At 42.8% G+C, this 19,052-nt stretch overlaps 1 protein-coding gene across 1 annotated transcript in view; it reads left to right on the forward strand.

Annotated features, from left to right (window-relative positions):
- Positions 1 to 19,052, forward strand: part of BMPR1A (bone morphogenetic protein receptor type 1A) — a 293,674-nt gene that overhangs the window by 233,879 nt on the left and 40,743 nt on the right. Inside the window, exon 4 of the mRNA XM_029609335.1 lies at positions 17,346 to 17,508. Coding sequence (XP_029465195.1) covers positions 17,346 to 17,508 — 163 coding nt within the window. The remainder of the gene's footprint in view (positions 1 to 17,345; positions 17,509 to 19,052) is intronic.

Here is a 19,052-nt window from a genome sequence, read left to right on the forward strand (position 1 = left end):
AATAAATTATGGACACCTAATAGACACACCCAAGATACACAGTCCAGACCATGTATCCGTTTTGAGTGTCCGTTTTCCCAACCCGCTTGACAGCCACCTCTCCTGTGTACCCAATGCCGAGGCAGCGCTAGGGACCCTCACATTTTCCCTTGCGCCTCTTTTTTTTTTTTTTTTTTTGCACAACCCCTATTTTAAATATTGCATCACACGCCCAGGAGAGCTGGCTGGGCGCACATTAGGAGAATGGGCGCTCAACACTGAGTGCCCATTTTCTGTGCACAAGTATTGCATCAGCCCCAAATTGCCTGGTAGTGGAGGTGCTTCATTGTTACTGAAGTGACATCATCATTAACATTTTTTTCTTTGAATATTAAGGGGAAATATTATAGTTCTTCCCAGTCAGCCATTTCAGATATTAGGTATTTTTTTGGAGAGGGGCAGGTTTATAGTTTTATCTCCAAAAATCACATCTGACCTATTCTTCAAACACAGTGACATTTCTATTATGTATATGTATGCAAAATAAAGTTTAAGATTTGAAAGTGTGATGTCCAGTTATATAAATTTACAGGATTGTTCTGAGAAGGGTGATTGTTGAGTTTAATTATCAAAATCTCTGGTGTGGGAGGGGTCCTATGGACATGAAAATTGAGAGGGGGGGGGGCGGAGGTTGAAAGCTGAAGGTCGGAGAGAACAGTTTCCCCAAACCTGTCCTGGTGGAACCCCAATCTCATTAAGATTTCCAGGATATCTGCGATGAATAGGCTTGCACACCAGAAGTGTCGGGGGCTGCCTTCCAGGCCTGCGGGTGCATAATAATTCACAGGCCCTGTCCTGAATTTCTTTCAGGCTTCTGCAGCTATTGCCACAGCTGCTGCAGAAAGATCATTGCAGCCCAGAAGAACACAGGGGAGAGAGAGAGGGGAGAGAGGCCTGCTCAAGGGCAAGGAGTGGAGCCAAAGAAGGGACGGTTGCTGGGCAGGAGTTTGGGGAGAGGGGGGACTGCTGCTTCTGGACAGGAGGTTGGGGGGGATTAGAGAGAAGGTGACTACAGCTGCTGGACAGGGAGTTAGTGGTGAGGGGAAAGGGCTGCTTGTTGGGCAGAGGATTGGGAGGGGGGAGATGGCTTCTGTTGCTGAGCTGGCGGTTGGTAGAGAAAGGAGGCTGCTGTTGGGCAGAGGTTGAAGGGGAGGCTGCTAAGCGAGGGTTGGGTGGTAGAGGGGGTGCTGATGGGCAAAGGGGGGGGGGGAGAAAGAGGAGGAACGCTGCTGGACTAGAAGGGGAGGGGGCTAAAGAATGATGCAAGGAGTGGGAGGGGGAGAGTGAAAGGATTACCCAGGTCAAGGGTGGGGGATGCTTTGCTGGAGATGCCATTACCAGAGGAATAGCTATGTTGAATATTTGCTCTGGGAGCAGAAAGGCAGCATCCAGCTTTGGGTGTATTTCTCCCTCAAAATCTGCCCCTCCCCCACCTCCTGCGAGCATGTTTTCAGCGGTGTGACCTCATCCCCCTTGATAGCTGCCGCCTCTGCCTTCACCTCTCACCATGGCCCGGGTCCCTAGCAATCCCTCTCTGTCCCCTCTGATATATTCAGTCACACATATCTTCACCCCACCCCCAACCAGCCAGCCCCAGCTAACACACCCCTATCCACCCCTCCAGCCGGTTTGAGCCAGCTACACTCCCAGGTTTCAGCCTGCCACTCCTCCCCTTTCTGGCTGCTGCTGCTGCTGCTGCAGTCACCGCCCTGGGAACAGCTGTCTTCCTCCAGTCCGGCACGGCACGAGACTCCCCGTGAGTTTCTGCCCTGCCTGCTGTATGTATCGTTTCTGGTAAGACTGTGACACCAGCACAGTTCAGGCACTGCATTGCCGAAACTGGCTGAGAGTCTGACGGTGCTTGGGCCAGAAGGCGGCAGCTGTTCTGAGGGGGGGGGGGGGGCAGGAAAGGAAAATCAAGGCCCAACATTCTGAGTACCCTGATGATGGTTCTAGGCACAAGGACCACCTGGCGCTCGGGATCTTTCAAGCTCTGTTGCATAGTGACCCGATCTGTGGGTATCCGCGGGAACTCTTGTTCCTCATCAAGCTGCCTGTTGCTTACCGGAGATCTGCAGTGTTTTTTAGTGGTCGTCTAATCCAAAAAAAATGATACTTGCAACTGCTCTGTACTTTCTCATACTCCTTTTTTTAATGTAAGAACAAGCCGTTAAGCCCCGTTAAAACGGGCTACATTAAATTTTTTTTTCAGTCCATTTTCGAACACAGCACCCTTCTACACTTTTTCTCCCTCACTCCCCCTTCCCCTCGTTCACTCACCCCCTTCCCTCCACTCAGTCTTACCCACTGCCTCCCTCCCCTCACCTCCCTCCCCTTCCCTCAGTCACTCTCCCCACCCTCTCTCAATCCCATCCCCTCTCCCTCAGCCCTCCTCCACTCCCTTTTTCTCTGCTCCACAACTTCTTACCCTTCCACTTACTCACATCCCTCTGTCTCTCACCTCCCCCTCATTCTCCCCCCTTCCCCCTCATTCTCCCTCTCCCCTCACTCCTCCCCACTTCTTCCTCCCACCCACTCTCTCCTCCCACCCACACACCCTCTCCTCCCACCCACACACCCACTTCCTCCCTCTCACTCACTTCCTCCCTCTCACTCACTCTCTCCTCCTTCCTCGCTACTGGCTGCCGCTCCTTGTCTCTACCACTCGATGCCGCCATGTTGATATCCAGCTGACGCTCGCTGAGACCAACGTGCTTGCCCACACATGCGCAGTAGAGCTGCTCTCTACTGCGCATTTGCGGCACGTCGGTCAAGCTTCGTTTATTAGGTTGATATTTTGCATTTTTTCAGTTCTTAGTTCATCCTGTTTGCTGTATTTCAGCTGGGTCAAAACACCTCTGTGACCAGAAACCCAGATGGAATGAGCTCAGTAGAGGAAAAAATTTCCGACCAGCGTACCTCGGTGCTGGGAAACGTATGGCCCACTGGCAGGGAGAGGGCGTGAGCAGGCCGCAGCTGCTATGGCATATGGCAAAGTCTTCCCCTATCCTCCCCTGCCACCACCACCCCCCTCCCCCCATGAGCACTTTTTATTTGCTGCTGCCCCATCCTCCATTGGCTTTCATCACTGAAATTAGAAACCACCTTGTTCCACCCTCACAGGGAAGCTGGCCGAGGAGGAGGCAGAAGCAGCAATTCTGTTGGGGGGGGGAAAGCTGCAGTGTCAAAAGGGTTGTTAACATTTCTTTAAGTAGTAATCAAGTACAGATTGCACACAGGTTTTCCTAGGAATACAGTTATTACTATTCTTTATAAAATGACACATTATAATAGCTAAAGGGGTTTAAATAATCTTGAAGTGTGAATAGAAAGTACCAACAGCCTTTATGCCAAAGTTTTTTCTCAAACTTGGTCCTTGTTACCCTCGGCCAGGTCTGGTTTTCAGGGCAGATTTTCAGACATGTGCGCAAGGATGGCGGGGGGGGGGGGGGGGGGTGAAATCTTGCAAATTCAGGGCGGCGACACGGTCGGGCCTTCCCCGGTTCCCTCCCAGTTCGCTCCAATTAAGGAGCGGACTGGGAGGGAACTTCCCTACCCCCCCCTACCTAAACTCTCCCCTCTTCCCCTTTCCTCCCCACCCCCTAAACCCTACCGACCTCACGGCCATAGCTGAAGTAAGTTGCGCGTGCTGACCGGCTGCCAGTGCGCAGGTCACCGGGGCAGCATTCAGTGGCGCTGTCCTGGCCCCCGCCCCTTTGAAGAGGCCCAGCACTTGTGCGTGACCCGGGGCTTACGCGCGCGACTGGGGCCCTTTCAGAATTCGCGCGGCATGCGCAAGGCCCGGCCACGCGCGTGAACCCCGGGTTTTACGTACGCAGGCCTTTTTAAACCTGGCCTATAATGTACAAATTAATCTGTTCCTTGGCCCTCGTCCCTAAATGTGTGCAAAAAGTAACGCAAGAATAATCATGGTGAAAACCAGACCTGGATGAGGGTCCCGAGCATTGAATTTGGGAAACATTTTCACAGAAGACCCTTGAGCAGGGCTTCCCAAACCTGTCCTGGGGACCTGCAGCCACTTGGGTTTTCAGGAGATCCACAGTGAATGTGCATGAGATACATTTGCATATCATGGAGACTCAGTATATAATTTATCTTATGCATGTTCATTGTGGATCCTCCTGAAACCCAACTGGCTGGGTGTCCCCAGCACAGGTTTGGGAAGCCCTGGCCTTGAGCATTTTTGCCCTTACTCCCCCACCCTGGTCATCTCAGGGCATCATTAAGAAATTAACATTTGTTTTATTCACACAGCATTATCACTATGGTGTTACTGTAATGGGTATTCTCTGTTACATTCATGTCCAAACTAGACCTCTGTTTTTTTTATTTTGCTGTTTAAAAGGATACACAGCTGAATAATGTATTATATATATCTATATATATATCTGTATTGAGCTAATCTGACAGAGGAATAGAAGTCTGCAAGCCTGTCTGCACTGATTAGAGCAATAAAGACACGATCAGGTTACTCAAGGGTTCGGTCTAGACTTTAATACTCTTGGATGTGTAAAATGTGAAAGCTTGCATGATGTGTCACATTGGAAAAGGAAACAGCTTTAATGTTGGTGCCATGTCTTTCACTCCACCCTTTCCTTGAAGCATCTAGCCGAAAAAAAAAAAATACTCACTTTTTATTTTTTTTTATTCTTGACATCATTCAGTGCTTCACCAGTCTATTTTAAAAATTACTCAGCCATAGATCTGGTTTTAATTATTACTTTTGCTCTTGGGCTCTGCATGCCATATTTTAATTCTTTAGAGGTGGTGCTAGCATGTGTCTTTCTCATTGGGAATAAGCAAGCAGCTCTGCAGTGCACTTGGGTGCATACTAATGGGACTTGGTGGTACTGGATGAGAAAGAAGTCACTTTAAAACTATTAAAAAAAAAAAAAAAAGGGGGGGGTTGCCTGGAAGTTGACTGCCTGAGGTTTTTTCTCCCGCCCCCCCCCCCCCCCCCCCCCGGCTAAATCCTCTTTTCTTCGCCTAATTCTGCCATATATTTTTGGTATATTCAGCTCTCCCATGCTACCGATGCTATTACTGGCATCAGTAGCATGGGATCTACTTAGTGTTTGGGTACTTGCCAGGTTCTTGTAACCTGGTTTGGCCACTGTTGGATGCAGGATGCTGGGCTTGATGGACCCTTGGTCTGATCCAGTATGGCAATTTCTTAAGTTTCTTATTGCTACCACCTCAGGTTGTCTAATTCGGTTTCAATCGAAGATCTTGATACTGTGCCAACCGTCAGCCTCTAGCAAGGTGTGAGCCTGATTATGGAATGGCACGCATGCCCAGGATACAGCCGGGGAGTTGAGCAACAGTGGCATTGCAGGTTCGGGTTGCCGTAAGAAAGCATTACTGCCGAGGACACATTCACGCCTGCCTACATGAATGTGCTGCAGTCTCGCTTGATGGACGCAGAAGCTGATGTGGAGCAGAATGAATAGGCCCTCCTGGGCTGGAGGGCAGCAGAGGGTGGCCATCTTTGTCTCCCGATGGAGTGCATTGTGGAAACGGATATTTATTTTTCTTTCCTTTATTTGAAACTAGCCCATGAATTCTACAGGACTTAATTTTTTCTGATTGGACATTGCATATTATTTGGCTGCTTTTTTTAAATCTTTTAATTGGTCCTTATCTCCTCCTTGGTTGTATTTTTTTTAAGACTGAATGGGCTGTGTGAGGGACTCTGCTTGCCACTCTGAACATTTGTCTTTCCTGGGCTATATTTTTATTCCTTTCCCATGTATAAGTGAAGTGTTCTTTTTATTTTCCATTAACGATGGTGCCAAAGCCCTATTATCCTGCCGCACTGGCTAAGTTTAATAGACGTGTAAAGGGATCTGCAGAATTTAGTAAAGGGTCTGTGGATGTACCTTGCACTAGAATCCCAGAGTGTGGATGATATTGTGGCAGAGTTAGTAATCTCTGAATTTGTCAAAGAAATTAAACTGCTGAGATCTAACATTAGCAGCTCAATTTCTAACCTCAAAGAATAGTTCAAAGAGCTGAGAGTACCTTTAAATGAAGTGCATATCGGTGAGCAGATTGATTCAAGTGCCAAATTCTACAAAAGAATGAAGAGCATTGAAAAATCACTGAGGAGTTCAAGGAATATCAGGATGATATTGAGAATCATCAGCAAAGGAACAATATAAGGATCCTGGAGGTTCCAGAAGATGATAAAACCGAAGATTCAGCTAAACTGCTTTAATGATGTCTTAAAAGGACTCTTTAAAAAAAAAAAAAATTTTTAGAGCACATAATCAGAATAAGGTCGAAGATATCCAAGAACTATTGTTGTTTGCCTACATTAATTTGAGAATAAGCAAGCAGTCCTGACCAATGTGGGAAGAAAAGATGGATTGGACCTCAAGGGTGGAAAAATACAACTTTTTCTAGATTTATCCCAGTACAGCCTGGAGAGGTGGACATTTTTTAGACCTTGACTACTTAGTTGCGAGATAAAGGCATAAGATATCATTGGGGCTTTCCTTTTGATTTACGGTACTCCTACGATGGAAGGGACTACCGCATTACAGATCTGGAAGAATGAAGGGAAGTATTTGATTGCATTGCTGGAAGAAAACCAATAGAAGACTCTTTTTGCCTACATCACTAGAGTGGATGGCAATTTCACCTAGAAGAAGTCATCATAACTATAGAAAGAAATTGAGATTATCATTTCTTGAGCAGTCAAATGGATAAATGGAACATGGTGCTCCTGGTTGTCTTGGATTTTGTGGTTCTAGTTATGTTTGTTTCCCTATAGTAGGCTATTTATTATAATGATGTTGGTACCATATTGTTTGCCATGCATGTTTAACTGCCTGCTTTAATTTGTAAGTGCTTGCTTATTTCGGGCTGGATAGGCCGATATTCTTGTATTCTGTTTGGGTCAGCTAGAGGCTTGCTGGGCTAAGAAGCATACATATTAACATGGGTGGGTTAATGAAGGTATACAGCTGGATTTAGAATTGAAGCTCATACTATTTGGCCTTCTTATTTTTCTACAAGTCTTTGTCAGAACTGAGGGGTGGGTTGTTCTAGAGTTCCCTTCTTTAGAGTCATGTTCTTTATATTTTCGTTGATATCTGGGGATTTAGGTGGTAGTTTCATGTGTAGGTTTTTTTTTTTTTACTTTTTATTTATGATTTCAACATAACTATACAAGCATACCATGTTCAAGGAATAGCAATTGATGATTTAAAAAAAAGGACCTTAACAAAAATATAGTGTTAATTTGGATCTTTTCTGGATTTAATTACCATAAAAGGAAAATTTCTAACTAACAAAATTTCTACTCTCCCTTTTTTAATCTTCGTGGAAGAAAAATAAATGATATATTTGCTTTTTATGGAAAATTCTTTATCTTGCCTGTCTATAGCTCTCCTGCATGTAATACACTAAAACCTTTTTATAAAATGCTTCCCTTTGGAGCATGCTCCTTTTAATTAGAGAATTCAGCCCCTTCTCTTTCATTGAACAATGAGAACAGTCAAAGAATGATGACATGGTTGAAATAAAACAGTAATACCAATATCTAACACAATCGTAGTGGTAATTGAAAAACAGAAGGAAATATATAAAAAAGGAACATAGCAGAAAAAAATAAAAGCAAGAAATTCCTAAACAATACCTTCCAGCCTATCCTCATACCCAGGGAAATAAGTCTGGTGTACAGTAAGAGCCAAACCCCACCAAACCAGAACCCAAAGCCAAGAAAAGGAAGATACCCTTCCTAACCCCCTCATACCCTCACCCAGGGAAAAGGGACCGAACAGTACTACTACTTCTAACAAAGGCAAAAGTATGTAAAAGGGGACAAGGTGACACCAGCCAAAAACAAAGGGGTAGATTTTAATGCGTGCACGCGCATGTTATAAAATCGTGTGGCTGCGCGCAAGGGGGGCGACTTTTACAAACTCTGCATGGCGACACAATCCAGGCTTCCCCAGTTCCCTCCCAGTCCGCTCCAATTAAGGAGCGGACTGGGAGGGAACTTCCTTAAACCCGTTGCCTAAACCTCCTTTCTCTTCCCTTCCCCTCCCCATCCCCTAAACCTAATCTACCTGGCCGGAATTTTTTTATTTTATTACTTGCTGCTCCTCAGACAACATTGAAAGCTAAACTGATAGCTTTAAGTGCTATTAGAAACCGCGCCTTTAGAAATCTGGAAGAGAGGGTGAAAAGGGAATTATCCAAGATTGAATGGTTCAATAAGAAATGTTGTTCCAGGCATCTGCAGGAGGTGGCATTGCATGAAAGAAAATAGGATAAAGCATAAGCATTGTCAAGCTAAATGTAATACAAAAAGGAAATGTCACACTCCAAACAGTCTTATATCAATTATACCGCTTCCCAAAAAATTTTTAATTTTTGTTTGCAAATTTAAAGCCGCATCATCAAGCCTGACAGCGTGTTCTCTATAGTTTCCAAACGAGAGCCGCCCTGACCTCTAATCATCTGCGGCAGTCTTTAGTGTTCTGTTTTTTTCAATAATTTCTTTTTTCAATTTTTCTTTTCAAGGTTTTTCATTTATATATTTTTGTCATTCAATCTTCAGTACTGTAATATTGATTTTAACAAAGCTCATTGGTTTTAACGAAGCTCAACATACGGCCGAAGTTTCGCAGCGCTAGAAACATAGAAATGACGGCAGAAGAAGACCAATTGGTCCATCCAGTCTGCCCAGCAAGCTTCACACTCATTTCTTCCAATACTAATCTGTTTCTCCTGGCTCCCTGCAACCCTATGTTCTAATTCCCTTTTCACCCCCACCACCAATGCAGAGAGCAGTGATGGAGCTGCCTCCAAGCGAAATATCAAGCTCGATCAGTTGGGTAAGCGGCAGCATAGCTCTCTGCCATGAAGCAGAGGGCAATGCTGGATATGTGTGAAGTATCAGTTTTTCTTTTCCCCTGTCATTGAAGCAGGGAGCCACGCTGGATATGCATTGAAAGTGAAGCATGCCTTGAAAGTCACATTAACTATCATCAAATATTGAAAAGCCTAATAATTGGTAATACCTATAGCCCATGAACCCATCCCTGTTTTTTTTCTTTTTTTTTTTTATTTAATTGGGAGATGACAGCCCTCCATCCTTCCGCTCCGTGAAGGTGGAACAACTACCAATGGCATCCCGCTCCGTGGATGCCTCTGTGGCTACTGCCGCTCCGTGCAGTGTTTTGCTACCTGCTCTTTTATATGTGTCCTCTGGACCTGATGGATCCACAATGTTTATCCCACGCCCCTTTGAAGTGCTTCACAGTTTTGGACTTCACCACTTCCTCCGGAAGGGCATTCCAGGCATCCACCACTCTCTCCGTGAAGAAATACTTCCTGACATTGGTTCTTAGTCTTCCTCCTTGGAGCCTCAGCTTGTGACCTCTGGTTCTGCTGATTTTTTTCTGTTGGAAAAGGTTTGTCGTTGTCTTTGGATCGTTAAAGTTTTTCAAGTATCTGAAAGTTTGAATCATATCACCCCTGCTCCTCCTTTCCTCCAGGGTGTACATATTTAGATTCTTCAATCTCTCCTCGTATGTCAACTGATGAAGACCCTCCACCTTCCTGGTCGCCCTTCTCTGTACCGCTTCCAACTTGTCCTTGTCTCTTTGTAGATACGGTCTTCAGAATTGAACACAGTACTCCAGGTGAGGCCTCACCAAGGACCTGTACAAGGGGATTATCACTTCCCTTTTCTTACTTGATATTCCTCTCTCTATGCATCCCAGCATTCTTCTGGCTTTTGCTATCGCCTTGTCGCATTGTTTCGCAGACTTCATATCATTAGACACTATCACCCCAAGGTCTCTCTCCTGCTCCGTGCACATCAGCCTTCCCCCCCCCCCCCCCCCCCCCCCATCGAATACAGTTCATTCGGATTACCACTCCCCAAATGCATGACTTTGCACTTCTTGGCATTGAATTTCAGCTGCCATATCTTCGACCACTCTTCCAGCTTCCTTAAATCCCGTCTCATTCTCTCTGAAATGTTAGCAACTTTGAATATCTGAATAAGCGAGCTGCAGGCTGATTAAAATTTTTTTTTTTAATATTAAATTATTTTTTATTTTTGGGACCTCCAACTTAATATCGCCATGATATTAAGTTGGAAGGTATACAGAAAGCAATTTTTTTACTGCTTTTCTGCACACTTTCCCGGTGCCGGCAGAAATTAACGCCTACCTTTGGGTAGGCGCTAATTTCTGAAAGTAAAATGCGCGGCTTGGCTGTACATTTTACTTGCTGAATCGTGCGGGAATAACTAATAGGGCCATCAACATGCAAATGCATGTTGCAGGCGCTATTAGTTTCGGGGGGGGGGGGGGGGGGGGTTTTGGCCGTGCGTTTTCGACGCGCTAATACCCCTTACTGAATAAGGGGAAAAGCTAGCGGGTCGAAAATGTGCATCCAAATGCAGGTTAACAGTGCGCCCCACTGGAGCGCACTGTACTGTATCGGCCTACAAGAAGTATGGAAGGGGAAAACAAGTCATAAATCATTCCTAACTTTACCCAGCAAAGACAAATAATTAAACTTAAAAAGCTTCTCCAAACTGTTTGTAATAACTCAATATTTCAAATTATTACCCCACTTAACAGGAAAAAAAATTCTATTCTCTTTCCACATATCTGGACTATCCATAATTCCGAGAATCTGTTTTGCCCTCAATACCCTTATAGCATGAAATCCTACCAAAAACTTGTATAGCTTCCAAGATTACTTGCAAAGTTTGAAAAGGATTGGTAACATAGTGAAGATTATCATCAGTAAACAGCACTATCCGATTATCACTACCATCAGCTCCCATGATACCTGTGTAACCAGGATGTTTCCTAATCCAAGCCAGTAAAGGTTTTATCGTAAGAGCAAACAAAAAGAGGTGAAAGAGGGCAACTCTGCATCATTTCCTTTCTCTAAGGGAAACCTCTGTGATGTCATACCATTCATTATAATTTGAGCCAGAGCTTAATTTTTAAACAGAAAGGAAGTGGAACTTTGGAACAGAGAAGGAGGAAGGAGCGAAGAGCAGGGCCATGGCCAGGTATGATCTGTCAGAGGAAGTGGAGCCAGGAACTGTATCCCAAATACTCTCTCAACCTCCAGCCATTCTTCGTCCACCAAAACTGATGTATATCATTTAGCTCTGCTTCACTTCCTTAGAACCCAGAAAAACGGTGGCAGAACACTGTCCTGATCGTTCTACCATAATTTAAGCCCCAGGTAACAGATGCAAAATAGAGTTGAAGTAGTACAAATTTGAAACTTGTGAATAGTAATGATAATTGTCAATGCTTCAACCTTAGCTATTATACTACTGCTAATTCAACTTTTGTTTTTACATATCTGTTCTGTGTGCTGTAGTGAATTCTTCAGGATCACACACTCAGCTTCTGTTCCCTGAAAAACAGCAGGAGAAGAGGGCAGAACAATAGGAACAGAATGGCTGCTCTCTGCTCTGTATGCTTCAGGCTCATCCCCCTCTTCCCTGCTGCCTGGATGGGATGTACTAGAACAGAACACTTCCTTTAAATTCTGAAAAGACGTGGTGGAACTGTGTTCCAGGCCATTTCCCCACAAATTAAGCCCTGATCTGAGCCTCAGCATGCGAATAGAGACTGAGAACACACCTTAAAAAATTCTCTCCAAAATGAAGGAGCAAAATTCAATATGGCCACTCAATCTCTTTCTCAACATCCTAAATAGATTAACAAGATTATCCATCCTATTCTCCTGTGGTTTATATTTCTATTTGATATGCTGCCTATTTGCGTCCCAGTTTCTTTTTTCAGAAACAAAAAATAAACTTCTGGCTTTATTTGGCAGTGCAAAACATCTAGAATTGGTTTCCAGAGCATATCTGGACAGAGGGATATTGGAGGACTAGGACTTCCAGACTTTAGGGTGTATAACTGGGCTACGTTTTTAAAAGGTATTATATTTTCCTGGAATGTGTTCATGGATAATTATTGGATCCTAATGGAAAGAGAACTTGCCATGGATATAAAAATAAATAAATAAAAACAGATTGCTGTTCCTTTTTGGGCCTCAACTTCTTTATATCTCCAGGTTTGGATGTATGGTATACTATATTTGTTAGGAGGAAGCCATCATCTTTCCTTTCTTCTCTCTCTCCATTATGGAATAATCCAGACTTTCCTGGTCATTTTGCTAAGGTGAACTTTTCTTTGTGGGTCACTGGATGCCTTGAGCTGCTCAGCTGTATGGGGATTCTTTTCTCACACTGCAGTCTGTACAGGAGAAATTAATGGGTTGACTCTCAAAGACTAAGGTGAAATCAGAGGGCGCAGTGTTTTTGAACAGTTGATCCTAACTGGATTTAGGGATAAAGCTTTGGTTTCCCTCAATTATAAAATTCTGAGTGATGATTTTAAGATGTTTGATAACCTAAAGAAGACTTAGGAATAAGTCTGTCTTATCCGAGAAAGAATGGGGACATTTTTATAAGGATGTGCAAAGGGAATTCTATTGGTGCCTCTATTCAGAAGAATGCATACAAGAATTTTTATTGCTGGTATTATATAAAACGGGTTTTAAAAAGGATCCTCCTTGTTGGAGAGAGGTTTGCTTTTGGGGTTTTTTTTCATACCTGATGGGAGTGCCCTGTTATCAGGATCTTTTGGTCTGAAATTATTTCTTGGGATATACGTTTACTAAGGTCAAAATCCACCTGGACCCTGCAGCGGCATTAAGTCAAGTCATAATTTAGAAGGTCACAATTGCCTATGCTAATTTTTCATGTGCCTGTGGCAACTAGTTGTCTGATTACTGTTCAGTGGAACTTACTGTCTAAACCTCCTTTATGGTTTCAAACTCTGTGGCACATTTATGCCATGGAACAACTGACATACCAGGTTAGGGATTTTTATCCTGATGATTCAAAAATCTGGAAGCCTTTCCTGGATTCATTTGATCAAAATAGGATGGTTCAGAAATAAGGGTATATTTTTTATCATATACTTATCTTATTCATTTGTATATTTTCTCTTTAAATTCATGCTATATCTTTGAGTATTCTATTTAGAGTTGGATACATTCTTATATGTGGACTCTACAGGATAGAAGTAGGAGGGTTATGTTATGCAGATGATACAAAATTGTTCAGAGTAGTTAAATCACAAGCAGTTTGTGATAAATTGCAGGAAGACCTTGTGAGACTGGAAAATTGGGCATCAAAATGGCAGATGAAATTTAATGTGGATAAATACAAGATGATGCATATAGGGAAAAATAACCCATGCTATAGTTACACAATGTTGGGATCCATATGAGGTGCTACAACCCAGGAAAGAGATTTAGGCACCATAGTGGATAATTCTTTAAAATCGTCGGCTCAGTGTGCTGCAGCAGTCAAAAAAGCAAACAGAACGTTGGGAATTATTAGAAAGGGAATGGTGAATAAAACGGAAAATGTCATAATGCCTCTGTATTGCTCCATGGTGAGACCGCACCTTGAATACTGTATACAATTCTGGTTGCCGCATCTCAAACAAGATATTATTGCGATGGAGAAGGTACAGAGAAGGGCTACCAAAATAATAAGGGGAATGGAACAGCTTCCCTATGAGGAAAGACTAAAGAGGTTAGGACTTTTCAGCTTGGAGAAGAGATGGCTGAGGGGGGATATGATAGGTGTTTGAAATCATGAGAGGTCTAGAGCGGGTAGATGTGAATCAGTTATTTACTCTTTTGGATAATAAAAAGACTAGGTGGCACTCCATGAAGTTAGCATGTTGCATATTTAAAACTAATCGGAGAAAGTTCTTTTTCACTCAACGCACAATTAAACTCTGGAATTTGTTGCCAGAGGACATGGTTAGTGCAGTTAGTATAGCTGTGTTGAAAAAAGGATTGGATAAGTTCTTGGAGGAGAAGTCCATTACCTGCTATTAATTAAGTTGACTTAGAAAATAGCCACTGCTATTACTAGCAAAGGTAACATGGAATAGACTTAGTTTTTGGGTACTTGCCAGGTTCTTATGGCCTGGATTGGCCACTGTTGGAAACAGGAAGCTGGGCTTGATGGACCCTTGGTCTGACCCAGTATGGCATGCTCTTATGTTCTTATGTTGTGTTAACTCGTTAAAGGAATGAGACAAAAGATGTACATTTCAAGACAGGACCATGAACATCTTTTCATGAAATGTCACACCACATTTTTTGTTGGTCTTTTAAAAGGTACAGAAAACCCTCAAGGATTCCATTTTTCTTCTGGATAGATATGGCTACTGAGAGTGAACAGGGGAAGCTTGAGCTTAGTTGAGGAGCAGTGGGTGTCGAGCGTGGGCCTAGAAAGGAGAGCGTGCTAAGGGGGAGGGTGTGAATCTCGTGATTTGGGTTCGGAGAGGAATATTTCAAGCCTAAGGAGAGGGAAGGGGGAGCCTTATGATGTATGTTTACAGTACTCCTGAGGGAATTCTGCATTTGAAAACAATTTAAAATTCTGCATCTTTGAGTAATTCTCTGTATTGTGTTTTAAGTTTATTAAGAAAATAAGAAATTGCCATACTGGGTCAGACCAAGGGTCCATCAAGCCCAGCATCCTGTTTGCAACAGAGGCCAAACCAGGCCACAAGAACCTGGCAATTACCCAAACACTAAGAAGATCCCATGCTACTGATGCAATTAATAGCAGTGGCTATTCCCTAAGTAAACTTGCTTAATAGCAGTTAATGGACTCAGACTAATCATATTGTTATTTTGACAAATATAAAGCAGAACTACAAAATATGTGTAGAATTCTTTTTTTTTTTTTTTTATATGGAGTTTCACTCAGAGTACCATATTAAAAAGCTCATGTTTAAAGATGACTTAATTTTAAAACAGATATATGGTTTTCAAAAATCATGAGCCATATGGTAAGTAATTATAGTCTTCCTTTAAAAAATCAAAATATGGTGTGTGAAAACATTTTTAGGTTCAATATGTGAGATTTCTTTAATCACAAAAGGTAAAATAAAGATAGATGTATTAGTTAGGAAGACCTGGATTTTAAGTCCTTTTAAAGAAGAATGTTTATTTTATCTCACAGTGCTGATCTTGTACCCTCCTGTTCAAAGATCTTTGTGTTTGCTTAGGACAAAAAATAGATCCATCTTGCTTAGCAGTTGTGTAATGAAAGCCTTGCTCTCTGTGGAGTTGCACTGCAGTCTTCTGAAAGTTTATAAAAAGCTGAACTCCCAGGCATGTAATCAATGGGTTATGCTGCTCCCACCCTAACCATCCAGATACGCCCTGCCATGACGTGGCCAATGGCCTTTCCCTCGTTGGATTTGTATCCAGGGCATGAATGAGCCGAGCTTGTGGGAAAACAGTAAATCCTGTCTTTAACCATGGCTTTGCCAATTGTTTTCATGTTAGCTTTTGACATAAGTCTGGCAGTACCTCTGCTTTTTTCTTATTGAATGAGGGGAAACAGGCCAAGGAGAGATGAAAATGTTTCTAACAAGAATTCAGTTTTGTTTTCAGTTGCTTTTAAAATAATGTTATCTTGGAAATAATAGAATTCACCCCCCCCCCCCACCTGTTGTCTGTTGTGAATTCATTTTAATTGGGTTCTCTGCTTGATAAGTTATTAATAGGTGGTGAACGAGTGCAGAAGGCAGCATTTTGATACTAAATTTCAGGCTTCTTTCTATCATTTGGTTTCCTATTTTGACTCTTGGTTGAAAAAAACCTGAAGCTTATTGAGATCCTGGCAAAACAAACAAAGCAATCAATGTTCATTTCCTTATTTGTATTAACTTCAAGGGTCTGATTTAATATAGTAATAATGCTTGTCATTTTTATAGCGCTACTGGACATATGCACCATTGTACAGTGCTGATAAATCCCTACCCAAAAGAGCCCAGAATCTTAAGTGGGTAAAGGAGAAAGTGGGAAATAAAGGGGCCGAGGTAATAAGGTGCGCTGAAGCTGCTGCGGGTTTGTGCAAGTGTACGCATGTTTGTACGCGTGTTTTCCCATTCAAAGCACTATACGGATATGTAATAAGAATTTTGTGTGCGGGGAAAAAAGCACATACAAACGCGCTTACAGACCTATATTTTTTCTGCGCGAGCTTCGGTGAAAATTCGTTTTTCGGGTTAGTGCGGGGAGAGGGGCACATTTATTTAAAAAAATAAAAAACCCCACCCCAATCCTTCAATTTTACTTTCTTACAAACCCCCCACCACCACCACCATCCCGATCCCTCCCCAAGACTTACTAAAAGTCCCTTGTGGTCCAGCGGGGTCCTGCGAGCGATCTTTCCCTCCATGCCATTTTGAATACTGGCAGCCGATGGCCCGATTGCAGGAGATCGCTCCGGACCCCCGCTGGACCACCAGGGACTTTTGGCAAGTCTTGGGGAGGTCAGGAGTCCCCCCTGTGACATCGTAAGGGCAAGGCTATCGGCGCCATTTTGAGTCATAGCAGGCCCGACGGCATGGAGGGAAAGATCGCTCGCAGGACCCCGCTGGACCACAAGGGACTTTTAGTAAGTCTTGGGGAGGGATCGGGATGGTGGGGGGGGGGGGGGGGTGTAAGAAAGTAAACCCGAAAAACAAATTTTTACCAAAGCTCGGGGAAAATCTGTTTCATGGTTCAGGTCCCCCCCCGAACCACAACGAATTAGGCAATTTTGTTGAAATTGCCTAATTCGTTATAAACGAATGCACATCTCTAGCAGAATGCTGCTCTTGTGGCATCAATTGAGGGCCAATCAAAAAGAAGTAAAAGTAGGTCTCCCTTTCCCTTACGGAGATGAGGAAGTCTGGTGCCAGGCCATACATCTCAGAAGTGGCTGTGTGTATATTTCTGAAGTATTTGCTTTTGAATCATGTTGGGTTCTCTTTGGATAAACTGTTTCCTGACAGTAATTAGACTGATTATCACAGTTGTTGGAAGAAGACTGAGCTTGATGGACAAATAGTATTTTTGTTTTTGTTCACCCCATTCTTAGAGCAGATATATAGGGCATTCTCTTTCTAGTTGTTTTGCTCTTTTTCTTTAAAGCTGTACCATTTTGGTATGCAGATCAACTGTTATATTTTTGAAAGCAACCATGCAGCTATCCCCTCCACTGTCTTCAACAACAGACTGGGTTTCTAGTGCATAGCAGTGTCTAGAAGAGGTAACTACCTGTTTTCCTGAGCATATGAATGTTAACACATGTAGCGACTGAGTAGCATCGGTTACATAGACAGCTCCAATGATGCAAGTAAATTTTGGGTCTAAAGAATTATGTGACTATGTCAGCATTTGCTGTTGGCTTACAGGGCAAAATCTGGACAGCATGCTGCATGGTACAGGAATGAAGGCCAACTCTGACCCAAAGAAACAGGCAGATGGAGTTACACAGGCACCAGAAGACCTCAAGCCATTTCTGAAGTGCTACTGCTCTGGGCACTGCCCTGATGATGCTATCAATAACACATGCATGTAAGTATCATGGATGTTACATGATTCAGAAATTAAATTTCAGAGTCTCTTAAATCCAGACGTTTTCTTATTGCATTCTAAGGTACAGTAAATAGGAATATTTCAAGCACGCTCATCTACACTTTTTTTCTTTTTGGCAGTGTTTGCATATTTGGAAATAAGTGATCTCTTCAGAAGTAAATTTGCTGATAAATCTATATTCCAAAGCCCTTCTAAACTACAGGGTGGCCCATGGAAAAGTAGCCTGCCTGTGAGGCACTGGTATTGGAGGTGGACTACTTTTCCATGGGCCACCCTGTAGTAGGCATAACTTGCTTGTGATTTCTTCATTAGTGTGTTATGAAAACTTTGATCCTCACAATCCTGAGAATAAAACTTTTATTTAATGGCCAACCATTTGACTGTGTGTCTTTGTGTACATATATGTGTTATATACACATACAGTTGTTTTCATAAATTTACACACCCCTGGTAGCATTTGTAAGATGTGTAGCATTTTAGGAACACATGAGCGATCAGACAAAACATGTCTGTTATTTTTAATGTTTCAAATTAAACGCATACGATCTCTATCTCTTACAATCGCATTTATCTTGTAAACTTAACTATTATGTCTTGATTTATATAACCACACAAATCTATTTTTTGCAAATAGATCCTTTCCATCTGTGCAATTCTTCTTTCCCCGATCCCTCCTCCCCCCAATCTTTCCCTCCTGCTTCCGCATCCAAACATTTCTCCCAATGTTATCTATATTTATCAATAACTACAAGCAAAGTTTCTATATTAAGCCTTGTTTCTAATTTTTGTAGTATTATTCACTGATCTCTTATAAGTTCCATGTAAAGCTCTTGTTGCTGATTTTTGAAGTTCTATTATAAACCGATCTGATGTTTCTTTACGAAGTTCGGTATATAAAAGCCACAAATAAATAAATAAAACTATCATGCATCACAGAATAGCACAATTATTAAACTATAGCAATAAGTGAAATAGTAAATGGTCCTGTTCAAATGTTTGCATACCCTTAGTTCTTAATATCATGTATTGACCCTTTGCATCAATGACGGCTTGCAGTCTTTTGTGATAATTCTGAATGAGGCCCTTTATTTTCTCATGTGGTAAAGCTGCCCATTCCTCTTGGCAAAAAGCCTCCTAATCCTGTAAATTGTTTGGTTGTCTAGCACGAATTCCATGTTTGAGTTAGTCTCAAAGTGGCTCAATGAAATTGAGGTCAGGAGACTGTGATGGTCATTCCAGAACCATCCCTTTCTTCTCCTGCTCAACTTGGCCTTATGTTTCAGATCCTTGTGTTGTTGGAAAGTCCAAGTGCGTCCTATGCGCAACTTCCTGGCTGATGAATGCAAATGCTCCTCTAGTATTTTCTGTTAAGATGCTGCATTCATCTTGCTATCAATTTTGACTAAATTGTATGTGCTGCTGGAGCTCACCCCCCCACCCCCATACACACACAAAAAACAGCCGAGATCCACCTCCATGCTTCATAATAGGGATGGTGTTCTTCTCTTCATAGGCTTTGTTGA

Source organism: Rhinatrema bivittatum, chromosome 7, assembly GCF_901001135.1.
Source record: "Rhinatrema bivittatum chromosome 7, aRhiBiv1.1, whole genome shotgun sequence".
NCBI lineage: Eukaryota > Metazoa > Chordata > Amphibia > Gymnophiona > Rhinatrematidae > Rhinatrema > Rhinatrema bivittatum.